At 41.6% G+C, this 20,122-nt stretch overlaps 1 protein-coding gene across 1 annotated transcript; it reads left to right on the top strand.

Moving 5' to 3' along the window:
• The first annotated feature begins 62 nt into the window (after window positions 1-62).
• WDR4 (WDR4 tRNA N7-guanosine methyltransferase non-catalytic subunit) lies at window positions 63-19,808 on the top strand. The gene is made up of 11 exons (XM_074904298.1): window positions 63-193; window positions 689-751; window positions 1,520-1,666; window positions 3,891-4,047; window positions 4,625-4,737; window positions 6,984-7,044; window positions 8,409-8,507; window positions 14,255-14,319; window positions 15,813-15,996; window positions 16,885-16,954; window positions 19,277-19,808. Exons 1-11 carry the CDS (start codon window positions 78-80, stop codon window positions 19,453-19,455), a joined length of 1,254 nt encoding a protein of 417 aa, XP_074760399.1. The 5' UTR covers window positions 63-77; the 3' UTR covers window positions 19,456-19,808.
• The last annotated feature ends 314 nt before the right edge of the window (window positions 19,809-20,122 follow it).

The following is a 20,122-nucleotide window of genomic DNA, read 5'->3' as shown; positions in this document are numbered from 1 at the left end:
TCCGCGCGTCATCGCCTCGCTGCGGTGACGCCAGTGCCCTGCGCCCGCCGCGCCGCGCACGTGTCCCGTGTTGACGCATGGAGGGCGGCGGCGGGCGCGGTCTCGGGCCGGCGCCGGCCCTGGCGCTCCGCGGGGCGCTGATGGCCGCCAGCGGCGGCGGCCGGCTCCTGGCGGCGCGGTACAGGGAGCCCGGGTCAGTGCCGTGCCGTGCCGTGCCGTGCCGTGCCTTGGTGGGGCGGCTGTGGGGTGGGGCCGGGGCCGCGGGGCCCAGCGGCGGAGGCCGCCGCGCTGCCGGAGACTCGCTGCTCGGTCCCTGTGGCTGCTGCCGGCAGTGGCGGAGCCCTCCCTGCCGGGGCTGGGCCGCGGGGAGGTGGTGGGGGCGAGCGGCACTGGGTACATGCTGGTGACAAATAACGTCGAGTCCGACAAAAGCTGAATACATGGTTACTTTGCCAACACATGACGATTTCATTTTTTTGGCATATATGTACAATCCAAGGTTTTAAACTTCTGCTACATCTGTAGAACTTTGGGAGCTTGTTTGGGAGGGATGGTTCCTCGAGATAGGGGTCAGTTCCGCAAATAACCGCGAAATAATAGTATGTTACAAAAGAGTTGATACTCTTGGTGGTTAAGCTCGTGGTTGTTGCTGTTCCAGTGGTTTTAGCGTGTTGGTCTTTGTTTGCAGAGATGATAGTCTCTTCGTGTACGATTGCATCAATGTGGAGAAGACGACCTTAGGAAATAAAGGGTGAGAAAATCTGCTTGGGCAATCTGCTGTTTTCCTAGAGTGTGCGTCTCCTCCTGAGGGTATGTGGCAGTGAGGATCATAAAAGAAAGTGACGAGATGACTCCTTGATCAGGTGATGACTGGGTTGGTTTTGCTAAACCTGCTGGATTTATATGTATGTATCTTTTTGTTTCTGTTTCATCCCAGAGGGGAGATTAGGCCTTTTTCTTTGTTAGAGAAACACCAGTAGTATAATCATTGATTCTGCGTGACTTTTCTTGTTCAAGATGTTTACAGAAGAATGCTGCATTTTTTATGAGACCATCTAAGACAGCTAGAAAAAAAACCACAAACCAGTTATATAAGTCCTTCGGGTCTATTCTCGTAAGTCAATAGATTTCAAAACCTGAAAAAGTACTCTTTTTAGCTCAAATTCAGCTACTGGACATTGTTGTACCTATAGCCAATTTTACCTTTTTCCCCTAAATTTGTATCAGGGTCTACTAGGACAAACCATAGCATTCTGGGGTTGTTATTTTGTTTTTGGTTTTGTTTTTTTTTTTAAAGCAGGCAGTGATACAGACTTAGATGTTATATCCATTTCCTTTTTCTTGACTTGTTTCTCTTCATTAATGTTCAAGTTGGTTCAGTGTTTTAAGTGCAAATCAAACTTCTGGCGTTGTACTTTGTTCTCTTGCTCCTTCTTGGTGGTGTGAGAATGACCTTCTCTTCTTGAGTATTTCAGTTAACTTGCACACTGTGAACTGTTGTTCCCCTTCTCTCTATTAGGCAGGATGGAAAACCGACAGATAAAGGAAGTGATGACATTTTAGCTTTTGCCTTCTCACCATCAGGAGATTATTTTGCCTTGACAGATGACAGCAAACGTCTGGTTCTGTTCCATACAAAGCCTTCTTGGGAATGTGTTAGCATCAGGTAAGGAAGCAGGATGTTACATGTCACTTTGTTATGGAGCTGTGGCTGATTAATTTAGAGTTATAAAATAGTAGTACTTGGAATGTTGCCATTTGTTATTACTAAGCTTCCTCCTTTTAATTTTTTTTTTCCCTTGTACTTGCTCAAACAAATTTAATGTTACTAGGAATTGAAAGGTATTTGTCAAGAAGTAATGTGTGGTGTCCCTCGCACCAAAAAGGGGAGTGTAGATGTTTTTATCATTGGCCGAGGAAGGGATAATCTCATTTCTTATTCCAAAAGGCAGTATTTGCGTCTTTAAGAACTGAAACTTTGTCCATTCCTAGTGAACGCTAAGGTTGGGCCTGTAAGAGAGATACTGAGCAGTTGAGTGAGTGCACTGTCTGTCCCAGTTGATTTGGGGAAGGAGATGTTTTGGGGAGCTTGTGAACTCTCTTCAAAGCATGTCTTTTAGATATGCTGCCAACTGTTTCCCTTCTGTATTATGGTGCTCTTGAGAAAACAATCTGTAGCTGTCCACCAGAGGTCCTCCAGTTACAAGTTTTCTGCTCCTGCTTGTGACAATTGTCTGTGAAAAAGGACCGTGGAGGCCTTCATAAGAAAGTACCTCAGCTTGTGACGTCTCTGCTTCTGGTGGTCTCTGACAAATGTGAGACCCTGGTTGCAAACCAAAATGGAGTCTCTGTCAGCTTGGCTGTGCGTGTAGCATACGTGATGGACCTTTGGTGGGTTAACCAGTGTTGTAGTAAGTAATCACTGACAAAACCAGAAATAGCAAATTCTGTTCATTCTGCATTCTGTCTTCCCTGCTGCCCTGTCCTGTCTGTCTTGTCCATAGTATGCCATTGAACAATTGTTTGATGTTTCAATTTTCTGCTAAAAGGTCAACTAGCACCACAGCTGGATTTTTTTTTAGAATGTCACTACCTCCTGTTAGGAAACTGAGAATACAAGCCAAAGGTCTCTGCACAAGAAAAAGCTTGCCAGAGTTGAGCTATGTAACTTGCATTGATGTTTTGTGGCAAGCTGTATAAAAGGTTTCATGTGGTGCTGGCTTTTGTAGTGAGCTCATTTTGGACACAGGGAACTTTTGAATCTTTGTGTTTAAGATCAAAGGCAGTACAATGAACTTGAAGAAAGACTTCTTCTCGTTGGCAAGGTAACCTGTTTTGAAACTGTTCCGCCTGAGCCTGCAATGTGTTAGTAGGCATTCTTGTCTTATACGTTTTCCCATTGTTACAGTGTTCCTTTAAACAGTCACTAAAAAGCATTAGAATTTCTATCTTCCTAGATGAAGGACTGTATATTGTTCTTTTGCCTCCAGACAGTTACCAAATTTCAGAGTATGTGAATAGAAATGTCAATTCCCTATGATCCCTGGTGTCCACAGTCCTGTGTTAACACACAAGGCATAGAGGGGTTTGGAAAAGAGGTATTGTGAAAAGAAAAGAATAGTGGTAATAACAATAGCTGTTATATTGCAGAAGCTTTCTCCAGACTAAATGATTAAACCTTTTTTAAAACTTGTTTTCTAACATACATGGTCCTTAGTTTATCTGAAAAGTTGTAAGAAAACCGTTAGCTGCTACACAGGCAACTGGAACTATAATGTACTGGCAGATGATGAGGGAAGGTCAGAGTTCAGTTTCAGGGCTTTGCCTAGACAAGGTACCCTGAGACTGTGGCTCTCTGGTTCTGGATGTGAGGAGGAAGAGTCCTTGAGGCTCACAAGGAAGGACTTCTTTTTACAGTATGAAGAGGCAACTGGAGAAATAGTTTTAACACAGTTTTTAGCTGTGTTGCTTCAAAGAACTGTTACTAGTTCTTTGTCTTCTCTTTGCTATGTATTTAGCTGGTATTTTTATTATCGAGAGTGCAAGAAAGTCTACTGTCTTTCTTTAGAATACTGGCAGGCTGCCTAGGCAAAATGCTCAGTTGAGAGGGTACCTAAGCAAAATGCAGGCATGCAGCTTTCATGGTCTGTCCCTTTTTTCCTTCCACACCTCAGATGTTTACTATTACATAGTTTAGTTATTTCGTAGGTCTCAAAAGTGCTATTTTGGCCCAATACTGTTTCTTAACATTATTATCATTGCTGCCATTTCAAGAATGTTGCATCTGAGAGCTTTTTGTCCAGTCTCTTGGTCTGTTTAACTGGGTCTGAATCCCAGACTTACTGAAGCTGCCATCTAGAGCTGTTCAAACTATGCTGTTTTTCTTTCAGGTCTGTGAACAGGCGAGGCACTTCCCTGATTATTACAGCTGCAGAGGATAAGATTCTGGTTGCAGACAAGTCTGGCGATGTCTATTCTTACTCAATAACAGAACCCCAAGCAGAAGGAAAACTTGAGCTGGGTCACTTGTCTTTGCTATTGGATGTGGTAAGTATATGCCTCCGTGTAGTTAGTGTACAAACCTGCATTCCTGCTTGCGTTTGGGTCTTTCGCTGTTGCGTGTCCCAGATTTGGGAGTTCTCTTTTCTATAAAATGAAGTGTGTGGTCTGGATTTCCTCCTACTGAGTTTGTCTGCAGAGTTTGGTGAGGAAACCATCTTACCGAAGGGTTATCTGTTCTGGGACTGTGAGTGTTCACAAAGCTTTCATATTACAGTCACAGAAGATTTGGAACGTATATGGGAATTCACCCAGTCTGTCACACCAGTTTTGCTTTTCAGTGTGATATTTCTTTCTTTTTAAGATTCAGTGGGACTTCTGCTCAGTGGCTTTCACTGGACCCAGCAGGCAATGTCTCTTGTCTTAGTGAGCAAGAAAGTTACTATCATAAAGATTTGTGCTTCCATTATTGGTGGAAAAGTGTGGCTTATTGCTTGTACCTGCCATTCAGAGTCAGGAGAAACAGATAGTTTACTGCTTATCTTTTTTTTTCCCTCCTGATTAGGAAGAATTTTATTAAAACAAACGTTGAACGACTGGGCACTAAAACTTCCTTTACCGACAGGCACTGAGTCCTGATGACCAGTATATCCTAACTGCAGACAGAGATGAGAAGATCAGAGTCAGCTTGGCAAAGGCTCCTCATTATATTGTATCCTACTGTCTGGGACACAAAGAGTAAGTCCGTTGTGTGCAAAAGTTATTGTGTGCAGCTTTTCCCTGTGCCTCAGTGGATGAAATTATTATCTTCTCAACTCATATTAAACAACAGTTAGGTCTATGTTTAGAATCATAGAATTGTGGAATGGTTTGGGTTGCAAGGGACCTTTAAAGATCATCTAGTCCAACTCTCCTGCAGTGAGCAGGGACGTCTGCAACTAGATCAGGTTGCTCAGAGCCCCATCCAACCTGGCCTTGAGTGTTTCCAGGGATGGGGCATCTACCACCTCTCTAGGCAACCCTTTTTCCTTCCCCAGGTGAAGATCCATCTGGTTACAGTGATCTGTAGAGTGGAAGGCAACAGAGCAATCTGCTAGCTGTACCGATGTGATTTGGATGTGCTCTGACTTATTAGAAGACCAGTAGTTCTGGTATAGGAGTAGGGGTTGTCTTCTAGCCAGTTTATCAGGGCTTCTTTTTCAGCCTACAGGAGGGGCTGTACTTTCCCTTTTCTTCTCAGTAGTTCTTTCTCATGAGGAAGACTCAAAGGGTAAATAGACTTTTAAAAGACATTTCCCTCTACTGCTTAAAATGTCTGTCAGTTGTGGTATTTTCAAAGTCTCTTGAGTTTGCCTCCTATCTCTCTATATGTTTTTGTGGGCTTTTGGAGGTTTTTTGTTGTCAGTTGTTAGGGGTTTTGAGTAGGCTAGGGGGGTTGTGCAAGATTTTTTGTGTGGCCACTGCTATATTTTGAAGTTCACAGTGACAAGGTGGCAGAGACCCTGCATAGGGCAGAGGACTCTCGTGATTCTGCTTGTCTGTCCACTGAGTTACTTGGGGATAACAACACCCTTCCAGGCACATTCTTCCATAAGATGATGCAACGTGGTGCAGTGAACTCACTATATCAGAAACAAGTTAAAGAAATATGGTGTGACAGGGGAACTTGACATATGGATAGCAACCTGTCTAAACTTACCCAACAAGAGCATTTAGGACACAGATTAATTTGGAGTGTCAATCTGATGTTAGTAACATAATTTGGTGGTCTAACCTGTGTAGAATTGGCATAGTATAAAAGCAAGAGACTACTCATGTTAAAGATCTAAGTAGTCTTTTATCAGGTTGGTTTCTATAGCATGTTTACAGAGCCATGTCCAATGTTTACAGCTACTGTGTATCAGTTGTACTTTGTAATGTATAGAACTTGATGCTCGGAAAGACACTTTTAGACAGGGGCTGTTCTGTCTGCATAAATAGCTCATTAGTGACTGCAGAGTGGAATGGCACTTAGGGTAAATTGATTGAAATATATTTAAAAATTCAGTATTTAAATTAGGATTGAATACACAAAGGATTACATAAAGCAGCTCTAACTGTTGTCTGGTTTCATACTCCGGGGTTTTCATCTTTCAGTGGGGTGCATGGTGATTGTTGCTGGATCCGTTATGCCTGCATGCACCTGCCATTACTGCTTTGTCATGAAAGTTTGTGTTACAGTGACCAGATATCTTCTATTTTTTTCTTTTCTCTCTTTTTTTTAATTGCCGTAAAGTTATGCCCATTTTCAAAAGCAAGGCTGTCCCACTCAACGTTTTGCTCAGGTCACTACATCTTAGGTTGCTGAGTGTTAAGATATAGTAACAAACTCCAAAAGTTCAGGTCCTCGTTACTCTCAGCAAAGGCAAGTCATGGTAGAAATAGCAGTATTACATACTTCTGAAAAACAAGGTTTCTGACTGAATGTCGACACTGATGGGAAATTGCCACATGCTTGTTTTAAAATTCTGTAAAGATTGCGTTTGATTGATCCCCAGCTGTGGTGGGAGAGATGTGCTACTCTGAAAGCTGAGTCATCACTGTTGCTGTGTTTTAAAAGCATCTGCTGATTAATCTTTTAAATGTGCATCATGAATTAAGAAGGTGGAACATGCTACCGGGGTAAATCTGTCTCCATTGGTGTTTTTTGGTCTAAATGGCAGCGTTCTCAGTCAGGAGGAAGTCAATAGAATTCCTGGAGTGCAGCTGGGGAAATAGTTTAACAGTTTTTTTCTATTAAGTAGAAGGTCAGCAGTTTGTGTAGTGTATATATACTATATTAAGTACTGTAGACGTATTTTTTCTTCCTCCTCATTGGCTTGATGTGGAGAATCTTTTTGGTTATTATAAGGCTCTCTTTAAAATCAGTGTTTTCTCTTACTGTGTGTGTTTAAAGACCAAAGTGTCATGCAAGAGAGTTCAACTTTTGACTGCTTTCCCTTTAGGTTTGTAAGCAAAATCCTTGTAATACCCAACTATCCTGATCTGCTGTTGTCAGCTTCTGGGGTATGTATTGAAATTTCTTCAAAAAAGTACTTGAAAATTTAGACTTTAAAACCATTGTTTGTGTTTCCCACAAGTTCTTTGGGATACTTGGAATAATCTCTTGTGGTTTCCTGCATACCCTCTCTCTCTCTCTCCTTATGCAGCTTTCTCAGCTTTCTGTTCAGTGTTCAGCCATGCTATTGCTAGATCCTTTAAGAGACACTGACTGTGTAGCAAGCCTAGCTTCTTATTAAGATCTTCAGGATGGAGAAATCACAAAGTCTTCAGTATTTCTTCATCATGAACTCTTGCTTTAGAGCACAAACTTCAATCACTGGAATATTAACTTTGAAGCGAATGGGTATTATGCCACCCTGCAATGATAATGAGAATGTGTTGCCTCAGAATCGCAGATCTCACATGAGAATGTCTTGAGAATGAGTTGCTTTAGAATCGCAGATCTTTTTAGAGCTTTTAAGATGAAAAAAACTGTTCCCTCTACACTCTTGCATTTACTTTCCCCTGTGAGACTGGTTCTGAATTATGTCTCTGTGCCCCCCATAGTACATCCAGTGCATGTTGTGTAGAGATTGCAGTGCAGTGCAGTGCTATACAATGCTTGGATGAGGACTGAAGTAATTTTTCCTCCTTTCCCTCCCTGTCAGCCCTTCTCTTAAACTGATAGCCTCCTGCTGTCCTATCAGACCTGGACAGACTATGTAGATGGAGTTGGTCTAAAAGAAGGGAAACAATATTCTTTGTTTCCCAGACTACCAAAACTGCTTAGGAAACAAATAATATTTTCTGTGAAGATACAAAGATGGTAGTAATTTTTAGCACTTGCTTTCAGCTGCCGGTCTTGTTTCCCTAAGGCTCTTGTCTCTTGTTCCTCTAATTCTTTAAGCAATTCTAGCATTAGTGCTGTGTGCGGGTGTGTTTAATTCTTAGCAAATGCTCTTTGATGACTCTGTTTTTCCAGAAGGGTGTTTAGTTTCTCTCCAGGAGGTTACTAAATCAAATGAGAATTTGGATAATAACAAGAGTAGGGGTGGAGAAGGGCAACCTGAAAGAATTACCATTAAAATGCTGAGCATGTGTATTACTGTGCTGTTTGAGACAGACTTGAAATGCACTCCTCCAGCTACCCAATTTCCACTTCAAAAGGAGAATTAAAGTTAGCATGATTGAATAATTTAGAATGGAGGGGGGAAAATTATGTTAATTAAAATGCTCTATCTGCAATTTGAGGTCTTAACTAAGTGACTATTTAGCAGCTTCTGTGGGAAGTTCTTCAGGGAAACGGGATTTAGCTGAAGGCCATGAGTGGCCTCTCTTTACCTGAGGTGCTGTTAGTAATAGACTTGTGTCCTTTTCCATCTGCCTAGGACTCGACTCTGAGACTTTGGGAGTACAAAAGCGGAGAAGAAGTGTACTGCTGTCATCTAAGCAGCATCTGTGGGCCTGAGACAACCAAAACGGACCAGGTATGCCCATGTGTGTTAGTGCTTCTGCTGTCCTCCTGATCCTTGTGACTCCCAAACATATTTGTTGCATTTTGTTAGGAGTGCCTCCCTTCTGTCTGTGGGTTTGGAAGTTATGGGAGACCTAGAAACTGTTAAAATAGCCTGGGATTTCAGGAGAGGAAGAAAGTCCCTGAAATCCATTCCTGTGTCTTGCGTGCGTTTCTGGAAAGTGCCAAGCAGTGACCAAAAGAAGATGTTTGTAATTCTTCCCAAATATAAGTTCTGCACACTGGATAAAGGCTTCACTTGAAAATTTTTCCAGAAGTCTCTTAGCCAGAAAATACCTTGTAACACTGGAAAGATCTAAAATTTCACTTTTTTTTTTTTAAATACGCAGAATTGCAAGTGTTAAAGTTGCGATTTATCTGAGCAAAAAGAATCTTTGGAACAGTAGTAACGAGTCAGGTGCAGTAGTACTGCCCTGTGAAGTCAGAACACTGGGCTCCTTCCTTTGGGTTGTTCTGAAGCTGGACAGTGTCCAGAATTAAAATATGAGTCCTACATGAAAACTGAATGTTCCAGGAGCTCTCCTTAGCTTGCAGCTCATACACAAATGGGGTCATACATGTGCATTTGGAGTGCTACTGTGATTTGGGGTGCTCATCTGATGTGAGCAGTTCTTCTGGTAGTACTTGATCTCTGGTTTTGTTCTTTCTTGTCATGTGAATTGGCACACAACCTAATAGCAGTGAAGTAGCACTAGCACTCGTTCTTGTCCCTGCTGTGTACATCGTATTAAGCCAGCTGCTAATCTGTTGGGTCGTTAAAGAGTTGTTCATCTTACCAGCCATCCTGCTGGGTGTGTTTTTCATGTGAATCTCTAAAAATGCTTCTTTCTCTGGAGACCCCAGCAGTCTCCTAGTTGTTAGGTGACTGGGAGGCCTGTAGCTATGCATAGCTCTTGAGGCAAATTCACTGCAGAATTCATATCCAGGCTGAAATTAAATTGAAAACTTCTGTCTTCCCTCCCTTGTGTTCTATTGTGGTTTTGGTTAGTCTGAGTATGTTGTTCTCGGCCTCTCCCAGCAGTCGGGAGCCATATCTGGGGATCTCTCAGAGATTCTTTGCTGTCTGTGTAGGTCTGGCCTGATCATGTTAGTAAGATTGCCAGTTACTGCAATGGGAGCACAACCCATGGAAGGACCAAGCTCCTAGGGACAGACCTGACAATTCAAGGTTTTTGTGCAGAAGGCATCAGCAAGTTGTTCTTTGTGTTGGAGTAACAACACGCAACTTTGGGTCTGTACATAAGCCGAGGGAGGCAGCCACTTGCACACAGCATTCAGACCTTAGATACTGGACATCCTGGTTTTGGCCTAGAGTTCCTGTTAGCAGGAATTCAGGGTAATATCTATATGGACAATTTAACCTACTCTTGAACTTGAAAGTATACTTTAAAGCACATCTGAACCAGAGACCTCTTGTACACATTCACAAGGTCTCTGGCTCATTTCAGCTTGAGCCTAGCACTTGAAATGTTTGAAGTAGCTATTGCTGGGTTTTTTCACAAGCAAAAAATGGGTGTACCAAATTAGGTGACAAGCCCACCTGTCTGACATCCTCTTAACAGTCTGGGTGCAGCAGAGTTTGAGTGAGGAAGGGAGAATTAAGATTGAGGCAAATCTACAAAATTACCATGTATAGCCTTCTGGAAGTGTGTGTCTTGGGGAGTTTCAAAGCCAACATCTTTGTGTTCAGAAGTAGCTAACGAGAGTTCTTTGTTGAAACAATGTGTTTTAATAGTCATCAAATCCATGTCTGTAGCAGTGTTGCAAGGCATTTCTTTTGGAGGGAAGAATGATTTTGTTTTAAAATACATTGCCTTCTGGCTTTACTGGGTCTTTGAGGACTAGTAAGCTACTAGCTCTGCAGTGGGGATCCTATTAATAATTTTAAAAATGCTACCTGTTGCTTAGACTGGCTTAGCATTTAGTAAGATTGTAAATTAAGTAAAGTTTGTAAGTAAATTAATGGTGCTTGATCTCACACCGAATCTTAACTCCATTACTTACAAATAAGTTTATAAAAAAATGTTAAACTATGTAACAAACCTTGAACATAGCATTAGAAAAACTAACAAACGTTACAGGAAAAAAACTTGTTGCTGCAAGCAGGAGCTGATTTTAAAAATTATCTCCAACTCTCTTAGAATGTTTTTGAAGGTTTTTGAATGTAGTTTAGTAATACTTGCCTTGTCTCCTAACACACCTGATAAGACCTTTCCATAGGATACTCTTTATGCTGATGGAGTCTCGCAGGAGAAATTTGGGTTGCCCTTTGACTGAGGTGTCTCTGTTCAGCTTCTTTACCTTGGCGTGAGTAAGCAATGACAGAAAGGGAAAACCCACAAACTGTGGGTTAATAAATATAACACAGCAATTAATAAACTGTATTGCTGCAGTATTTGCACTTCTATCCACTGTGATATCTGTCTTGGAAGACTCAGGCTGGCCTGTTCCTTGAATCTGTGAAATTCTTCTTACTGTCCACTTTTACAGGCAATTTTAAAATCTGTCTTTGATAACACTAGATTTGCATGATGCTTGAGGGGTGCAGAAGACTCAGCTGTCTTTGTACACACTTGGAAGAGTGATCAGGCAGTATCCCAGTGATTACAGACAGATAAAAGACAGATTTAAACCTTAATGTGGTGCACTGCCATCTCTGTGCTGTATTGCTACACAGCTGTCAATCTGTACTTCTTGCAGACCAATTACTATCTTGATGGCCAGCAGGACCAAATGGGAAAGGAGACTTGTGTTTTGCTGGCATCATAGTGCTAGAAATACCAGAGATTATGTCTGGTGGTAGTACTTAGTTGTGCTGTGGATCCAGGTGTATCAAAGATCATCTTCACCATCTAGTGTGACATTTATAGGGTAAATCTAAAGGAACAAACTCTTGAGTCAGCACTTTGTAGGTTGCAACTAGCGTGCTGTCTGCAGACGACTGGCAATCGAAGATCAGATGGGATATAAGTATTTTTCTTCTATTCTTTCACATTTCATTTCATTTTTACTATTGATAACCACTGTGAATGCACTGAAGCTTGAAACACAGCTTGAAGACAATGATAATGGAATCATCAGTAATGGTGGGTCATGTGAGCACATAAATGTGGGCTTATTTTGCTTGGCAGATGATGAATATATGTCTGTTTTGGGAATGTAGGAGTGGTTTTGAGCAGTGTAGCATTGGTTTCAGCTGGTGGGTTGCAGATCCTCAGTTCATTTTCCCACTAGAATGGGAGTAATTCTCTAATTTTGTAGTGCTATATAAATATTTTTCCTGCTTCAGAGCTGTCACCTCATCTGATCCTCTTGACAGCAGAAGCTTGTTTAAAGTCCAGAACATGAATTGCACAACTCTACCCCAGTGCATTAATTTTTCATAGAGTCACCTTTTCTCACAGGTGACATCAAAAGTTAATTTTAAGGTATTGGCAGGCTGATGACAGTGTCATACAAATGCTGAATTAAGTTCAGAGAGTATCGGTTTATCACAGACTGCTCTTGTAGCTCTCCTTCATGTTGTTATTTCATAGTCTTTACTCTGGGGCTTACATTCACTTTGCTGATTGTTCACTTACCCACACATGGAAAGGAAAGAGCTTGCAAAGAAGATGCATTTTTTTGTCTCTGTCAAGCTGGGAATAACACTTGGTTCAAATAAAAAAATCTTCCTCCTCCCTCCCCCAGTGAGGGTGGGGAAGAGCTGCTGCATGCTTCAAGTTCACAGAACCCTTTGTCTCTCTGACAAAGCATGCAGCTGTGTAGGTGGGCACTTCCCATCGCTGCACTTGCCCTGCGTGTTTGTCATGAGACAGGCAGAGGCAGGGCTTTGTTATTAGAAATAAATATCACAGGTTTGTGTTTTTTTTAATATAGATAAATCTCTCTTGGCTTGTTCCCTTAAATGTCTAAAGAATCCACTGGTGGTTTACAATAGAAGCTGCCAGTTCTACTCTAAAGCTGTGGTGTAAAAGGCTCCATACTGCAATAACTACATTTAGACGTATTAGCTACAGAGATCTTTTCTGATTGAGCCCACTCATCCTACCTGGTATTTGGACTGTAAGCATTTTTTATGTCCCTGTGAAACAAGGGTCCTGAGTCCCAGTGCTAAATGTATACTAACAACTTAGTATTTTTGCAGAGTAGCAAGAGGCTCATCTGTTCCCAAGAATTCTAAAACATATCATCCTTTGATAATCTTTTTTATAAAGTGCTCCTTTTCTGTCCAAACAGGCAATTGAGTATGCGAGTGAAAAGCGTGTGCATGCTGTTCTTGCTTCCCCTCCATGAACTTGTATCACACAATGGGTTTTATTTTTTTGTGTTGTGTGCTGGAGATGCACTGTGTAACCCTGGTTTTCAGCTATAGTTATACCATTAATTAACTTTCTTTCCCGGAGTTGGTTTATCTTTTAGTAGTTCCATCATGTACTGTTGACAAAATAACTTCGGGTATTAAACTTGCTGACTTGAATGTTTGGAAGCTGTACAGCTTGTTTTGCTTTCCTACATTGATTGTAAAATTCCAAAACAAGCACCCTGACAGTGCCTATATATCAGCCTGTAGCTCAAAGGGTAAAATCCTGTGGTTACTCCCAAATTCAGTTTAATCTGGTGAACCAGAGGTTCTGTCTAGTGTCCAGTGTCATGTTAGCAAGAAGGGTGAAGGCTGGAAAGAGGGTAAAAGGAAGGAGGACTTGACACTGCTGGCAGAACTCAGATGCATCCTCAAGAAGATGTATTTTCCCTGCCCTAAAGGGCATAACTCACTAGTAGGAAGGTTTTATCAATCAGAAGTGCTGGCGTTACTGCTACTTACAAAATATACTTGAGAACCAGCCTTTTGCCTTTGCAGTTTCATCTTTCCCATTATATAACAAATACTTTTGAAAAAGCACCCTCAGGCATCTTCTTGCAGTTTCTCTGCTCCTCCCAAGTTCTTATTTTCCACTCAAGGAGCCTCAAATCAGTTATTATATATTTCAAGTAGTATGGTTTGTGCAGCAAAGGTATTTCTCTGATTCTCTCTGATAAAACTGTGTATCATCTAAATTAGGAGTGTGGTGTGGAGTGTTTTTGTTGTTGGATGTGGGATTTTTATTTTTTGGGGGGGGATTGTTTGTTTGTTTGTTTTAATGAGGAAAATGGCCTCAGGCAGTCTTGCCTTGTTCTTCAGAACACTTTTTCTGTTAAGCAGTATGTTTTTACCCAGACGCAGGTTGAAAACAGAGACAGTGCAGCAAGGATATTAGCTATGCATCACCATCTTTTTTTAACAAACATAATAGCAGCTAATGGCTTGTGTTTATAATCTCTAAGATGCTAGTGTGATATCCTGGCTGAGCAGGCTTAATGTTGGTATTTTTGCCATTAGTGTTGCAGGAGAGAATGTTTGAAGGTGGTGTACTTTTCCTTCATCTGCTAGTTTGTCTATTAAGAGTAGTTCACTAAAACCTTTACATTTGATCTCTGTTTGGATGGCTGTGAAGGGAGAAGTGTGGAAAACTTAATAAAACAGCAAACACTGATACAAAAATATACTTGACTACAGTTTAAAGGTAATTAAATTGCTTGACTTGCTGTAAATTAAGACATCTGCTAAATTTTACAGGCTAAGACATGAAATGGAATGTGAATTTTCTTCCCATAAATGGTCTTAACTTACAAGGATGTTTCTTTTTCTTTTCCTAATAGAAATACCCTGTGTCAAGAATAACCTACTGCTGTCAAGGTGGTTATGTTGCCATTCTTTGTGACTGGTAAGAATAAGTGGAATAATGGCTAAAATCATCACAGCTCCTGCAAAAGCAAGAGCAGCTTTCCCTGCTGGCTGTCCTAACTTTGCTCTAGCCTGAAGTACTTGGTAGTGTGGATCTTCGAGCGTCTCAGGCATGTCTGTGGCCTCACAGGGAGCCTCTGAGTCCTTTCTGTACTTGGTCTGAGTGCAGAGGTGAGTGCAAGGGTTACCCAGCTTAGTTTTGCAGAATTTGTGATGCCTTTTCCTCATGGGAGGAAACACAAGGCTAGGATGTGTGAGAGCTCTGCTCAATGCTGAGGATGTCTCCCTAAATTGCTGTGCCTGACCCATGTGTTTAGGGTCCTGTTTTGCTCGAAGTGCTGTGGCAATGGAGCACCCAGACTTCTGTTACTGTATCCTGCTCCTGTTAATGGGTTCAGCTGTTCGGCTTAAAACCACAGCATTGCTTCAGTTCAAAATTGGGGGGGGAGGCTGCCTTGTCTTTTGGCTTCAAACATAAGCATTTGCATAAGGAGAGGGCCCTCGGGACCTGAAGGACTCAAGCACTGAGGAACCTTACAGGTCCAGCCAGCAGGGGAGTGTCTTGCAGGGGTGGACAAGCCCTCTTCCCCTCTCATTCCACAGCATTGATCTGCCTGACAAAAGCTTGCCAACAGGACAGGGAGAGATTGCCAGAGCTGCCTGTACAGTGAAATCGGCCCCCTGTCCCCTCAGTGGACTTGCTCTTTGCCAGAGCAAGGAGCCTTAGCTATTTCCCATCACACCTTCTATGTGGACATCCAAACTGGGCCTGGAAGGGGAAGCCATGTCAGCTGAGGGCTGTGCCCCAGTCACTTAGCCCAGGGGCTGCACTGTGCTCCACATCAGGCTTTTATTTCCAGTTCCACAGCCCAGCGTTTCTGAACACTGCTGTCATGTGGGTCTGGGAGGTGACCCTGTCCAAAGGTGGTTAGGAACCTCTGCACGTAGAGGCTGTGGCTGTTAGAGGAGTGAGTGAGTGCTGATGGGAGAGGTGGAGATCAGTGCAGTGCCAGAGTCCTGTTCTTCAGCCGTGTCAAGATTTTCTATTGCTCTCATTCCCTCCTCTCCTCCCCGGCATGTAGTTCCTTTCCTGTTTTATTTAGACTGGTGCTCAGCTACATGTTCCTTGAAGTGAAGCCTTGTAGGCCGGTGTGCTGTGATGCAACACTCCTTATATAAATCCTTAGTAATCCTTATGAAATTCCCTTTACTACCTTTTAAAGAAAAGGCAGTGTTGACTGCTTTTTCTTTCATATAACACTTGAAAAGCCATTTTACGTGTTAGGTATTTACAGCCTCTGCCTCAGATCATGTAAGCAAACTGCACTTGAAGTGCTAGAGTATTTTTGGCAATTCCTAATGACTTTGCTTTGGATCTGTCTGGAATTAAAGTGGGTGTTTGTAGTTTGCTGTACAAGTGATGGCTGTAGGTGGATTTGGTAATAATGGTAATTAAGTTTTTCCTCTCAAAAGTATTCCCACAGTCTACATCTTTCAGCTTGATGCCACTGCCCAGCAGCTAGTTTACAGACAGAAAATCTCTTTGACACGTAAAATCTGGGACATCGCATTTGAGGAAACAGGAGATCTATGGATTTTGGAGGAAAACAGTGAAGCTCCTCTTCAATTGTACAGACCATGTGATGGACAGTGGAAGGTAGATACTTTTGTTATGCTAATGTCCTGAATGTTTTGTGTTGTCTTGAGGCCATAGCAAAAAATGAAGTAAACTATGTTTGCTGAAAGCTAAATGCCACACTTTGCTATGTCTGGAGACTGGGTGAAATTCATATATATACATCTCATTCTACTCCTCTCACCTGTGTATAATGCAAAGCTGCTGAGAGCTTGTTATCAATACTAGTCTCTTTGGTAAAGCTAACATCTGGCATAGCGGGATCAAGTGGAGTGGCTGTCAGCTGTTGCACTTGGTACTTTAAACCATTGCCTGTGCTTTCTGTGTGCTACACTTGATTATTTAAAAACCCCACAAAACAACAAAATCCCTTTGTGGTTTGCTCAGGAATGCTTTCCACACAGCCCTCTCTGTGCCTGCCTCTGAGGGATCCTTTGGGGGACAAGGCATTCTGGAAGCATTAGGGGATTCTTTTTCTTTGAGAATAGGGGGTCAAATTTGAGGGATGTGCTATCAAGTTCTCTGTAATAGTCTGTTAAACAATGGGAAACTTGCTTGTTATCCCTGTAAGTCCCCAGCTAATTATGGTATAGTACTGAAGTGGTTTTAAATGAAACTCCTTTGACCCTTACATGTTCCTTGTGATAATCCTTTTCCTCACAGATTAGTAAGTGGAAATCCATTTTCTTTTCCTTCAAGCTGCAAAGCTTCCCTAGCAGAACACATGATCTCGGGCCAGGTTTCTATAGCAGTCCTGGAAAAAAGGAGCCTGAAAGACATCACAGAGGGCTTACACTCATGCTCCTTTCACTGTATCCATCTGAGAGCTGTTGCATTTTTCAGTGTGCTGTGAAACACGAGATTGTTTATTATTCCCAAAATATCATGCAGTGTTCCTTCTTTTCCCAGCCTGTAATTGATGACAGAGGATTACAGAAAATGTCAAAATATCTTCAAGACAACTGGACAGTGTTTGAAGGTGAGAAATTTGACCTAAAGGCCCAGGAAATGCAATTTTTACAGCTAAAGCATAAGATACAGGAGGAAAATTGTAGTTCACAGTAGTTCAGCTGGCTGTTAAAGTCATTTAATCTTTCAGTTTTCTCGGTTTCATCACTCCATATGGTATGGAAGTTAGTGTAGATCATGAAGTGCATTTGGGTTACTGTTTCCACAAAATGATGTAGTTATTTAAGGTCTGAATTATAGCATTATAACTGTTTCACATAGGCACCTTATCACAGGGATGTATCAAAACACCCTATGACAGGGCTGCTGCAGTCTGTCTTACTGCTGCGATATTAAATACTGTTGTACTTACCTGGGCGTGACACTCAGAAGTGCGGTGGAGACAGTAAGAATAGAGTAGCCATGGGAGGAGCAGTTCTGCTGTAAAGATGGGCCATTTGGGTCCACCTTGGCTAGGCAGATTGTGTGGAGCTTGCTGTGGCTGTAGGGTGTGACCCTGGATTGTATCATCAGGGATGAAATCGATTGGTTTCAGGATTGGTTCATTTTGTTCTTGATTTCTGCTCCACCTCCAGTCTCTGGCAGAAAAATAATTCATGGTTTACTAGTTCAGAAGCACCCTATGTCTCCAGGATCTTTTGTATTTAAAAAACACCAGTTTACAGGCTGAAATTATGGCTGCAGGGTAGAGAAGGGTATGTGTTAGTGGATGTCTCATTTTGTATTGCGAGATGATTAATTGAAATCTTTCTCCTGTACTTTGCTGGGAGACTGGGAACTTTTTTGCTTAAAAAAGGTGTTACAGTATTTTCTTGGTCTGTTCTTGGTGGTCATACATAAAGGTTATTCACCCATATAGATGGAAGAGTTGCAGGAATGTGCAGTCTAATGTAAAGTCTCCTTAACAGAAATCTGCTTCTTTAGAAGGGAGAGTATTTGCATGTGGATGTTGCAGACTTGATAGTTACAGCCAGGCACATAATTAGAAGTATGAGGTCTGAGTGAAAATGAGCAACAAAGAAGTAAGAAGAGCAGGCAGGGGAAGAGATTCTGAGCATAATTAGCTAGCATAGCAAATTACTGTGGCACACGGTAGCCGGCTGCATCTGCAGCTGGGAAAGGAGGACTGCTCAGATGACAGGGTCTATTATTGTTAATTAGTAAGGGGAGGCACAGTAGATGAGCACTTATTCTAGAGCATAATTAGTGCCTGAAAAGGTAGTTACTTCTTTTAAAAAAGGTGATCATTATGTTGTTTAAACTCAAGTCTTAATGCCTGCATATCATCTATTATAAACTTGTTTCATCTGATCAATGATTCTGTAGGATTTAAAATGCATAGGTCAGTCTTGAAGTACATATTGAACAGTTTGACAATCTAATTGATCTCAGAAAAAGGTGGAGCAAGATTTAGTGCAGAGTGATCAAGTAGCAAGTAGCGTGGATATTCAAACTGACAGCACGCAATTTCTCCCAGGGCCAAAGGCCAAAAAACCGGTTACTGTGCGCGTGCAAGACCCTGAAAGTAAAGGCATGCGCTTTGCTGAGTACCAGTGAGGGAAAGTTGTTTTGTTTATGTATCAACAAACAAGGGGATTATGTATGTACATTACTGTGGAGCAGCACACTAATTTCAGGACCAAACCCAAGCAAATACTGGATTTTCTTGCATTTGTCCTTTAAGATCAAGAAATTTTGGAAGTGGGAAAAGGTAGGAATACAAAGAGAACTAGAGATAACTGGCTTTGTCAGGTACCTCTCTTAACAAATTTTAGAAATGTGGACTTCTACAGAACCAATTTGATTGGGGTTTTTTGGATGGTAGTTAGTTCCCTGTTAAACTTGTCTAAACTTACAGTCTTGGAGATGGTGTGAGCTTCTTTTAAGTTAATACTGTAAGGGACAAGTCAGCTAAGGACAGTTAGGTAGCAGATGCCCTTTGCAGTGCTTCAGTCTTAGGGAACAACTCCAACGGGGTTGTTTAACAATGAGTGGTAACAGTGGTCATTTTAGAAGAGGAGCCTTGAAGTTCTGCAAGTGTCCAATATGTAAGGAGAGCTGCGTGCCCTCTTTGCTTGAATGTCAGGTGCTTGCCTCTGTGCAAATGTTTTAGCCTAGAAGTGGAGGTTATGCTTGGCTGTGTGAATGCAGGACAGATGCTTACAGACACAAATCAGGCTTACGCAGTGTAAATGCTGATATTTAATAAAGTGGATAGGACCACAGTGGATGAGTTAAAATGCACTATCTAGAATTAAAGTGCCAGAAGTAATTGGTGAAACTGCTAAGGGAATTAATACTTGTCTTGTGTTCTTGCTTTGCCCAACTGCAGGCTTTGTTGGCGCAGAGAGCCACTATAGCTGTCTCTACAAGGCTTCATTTGATAACATGGCTGCCTACCTACAGAGGAAAGAGGAAAGGTTAAAGCAGCAGAAAAAGAAAAGGCAGGATCTGCAACATGGTTCAAATGGACAAACAAAAAAGATGAAGACTGAAGAATCATCGCTATGACACTGTTGTTAGTTTGTAACTTTTGCCTTGCTGAAAGGAACTGATCTGACTGTGGACTGGTTTTAAATGCAGAATGAATTGTAGAAGAAGACTGATTTGAACTTTTGTTCAGATTCAGGTTTTCAGGTAGCCTGATATGAAAATATCCTCCTTGTATCAGATAATACAACTACAATATCCCTAAGCTTCTAGCAGTATACAAGTGTTAGCGGTTCAGTCCTGGGAGTCTCTAATGCATGATACATGAATATTGGAGATGATATTTTCCTTGAAACAGGATTTTCTTTTTGCCTACTGTGTTCAGGCTTTCATCTTCAGGTGGAAGTGCACAGATTAAAGTTGATGTGATTTTGTTTATTTGTTTCTTTTGGTTTGTTGGTTGGGTTTTTTTTTTTAAAACTTTTTTTAAAAGGTTTGTTAGTTAGTATAACTAACTTAGTGTACCTGGGTATAGGAAAGGGAATGTAGTAGAATTCTTGCTGTATATGAAAGGTTTTAGCTGAGACTTCGCCATCTCTGTTTTTACCCTTTGCCTTCAGTTTATATGGTAGGGATTCTGCCTAGCTTCTAATCCATTGTTTCTTACTTGTGGCATATTTCTATAGGATTGAATGCAAAAATAGATTTTATACACTGGAAAGTAAAAGTAATATGTGTCAGTCAACTT

Source organism: Athene noctua, chromosome 1 (genome assembly GCF_965140245.1).
Source record: "Athene noctua chromosome 1, bAthNoc1.hap1.1, whole genome shotgun sequence".
NCBI classification, from domain to species: domain Eukaryota; kingdom Metazoa; phylum Chordata; class Aves; order Strigiformes; family Strigidae; genus Athene; species Athene noctua.
This window is presented reverse-complemented; position numbering and strand designations above follow the sequence as displayed.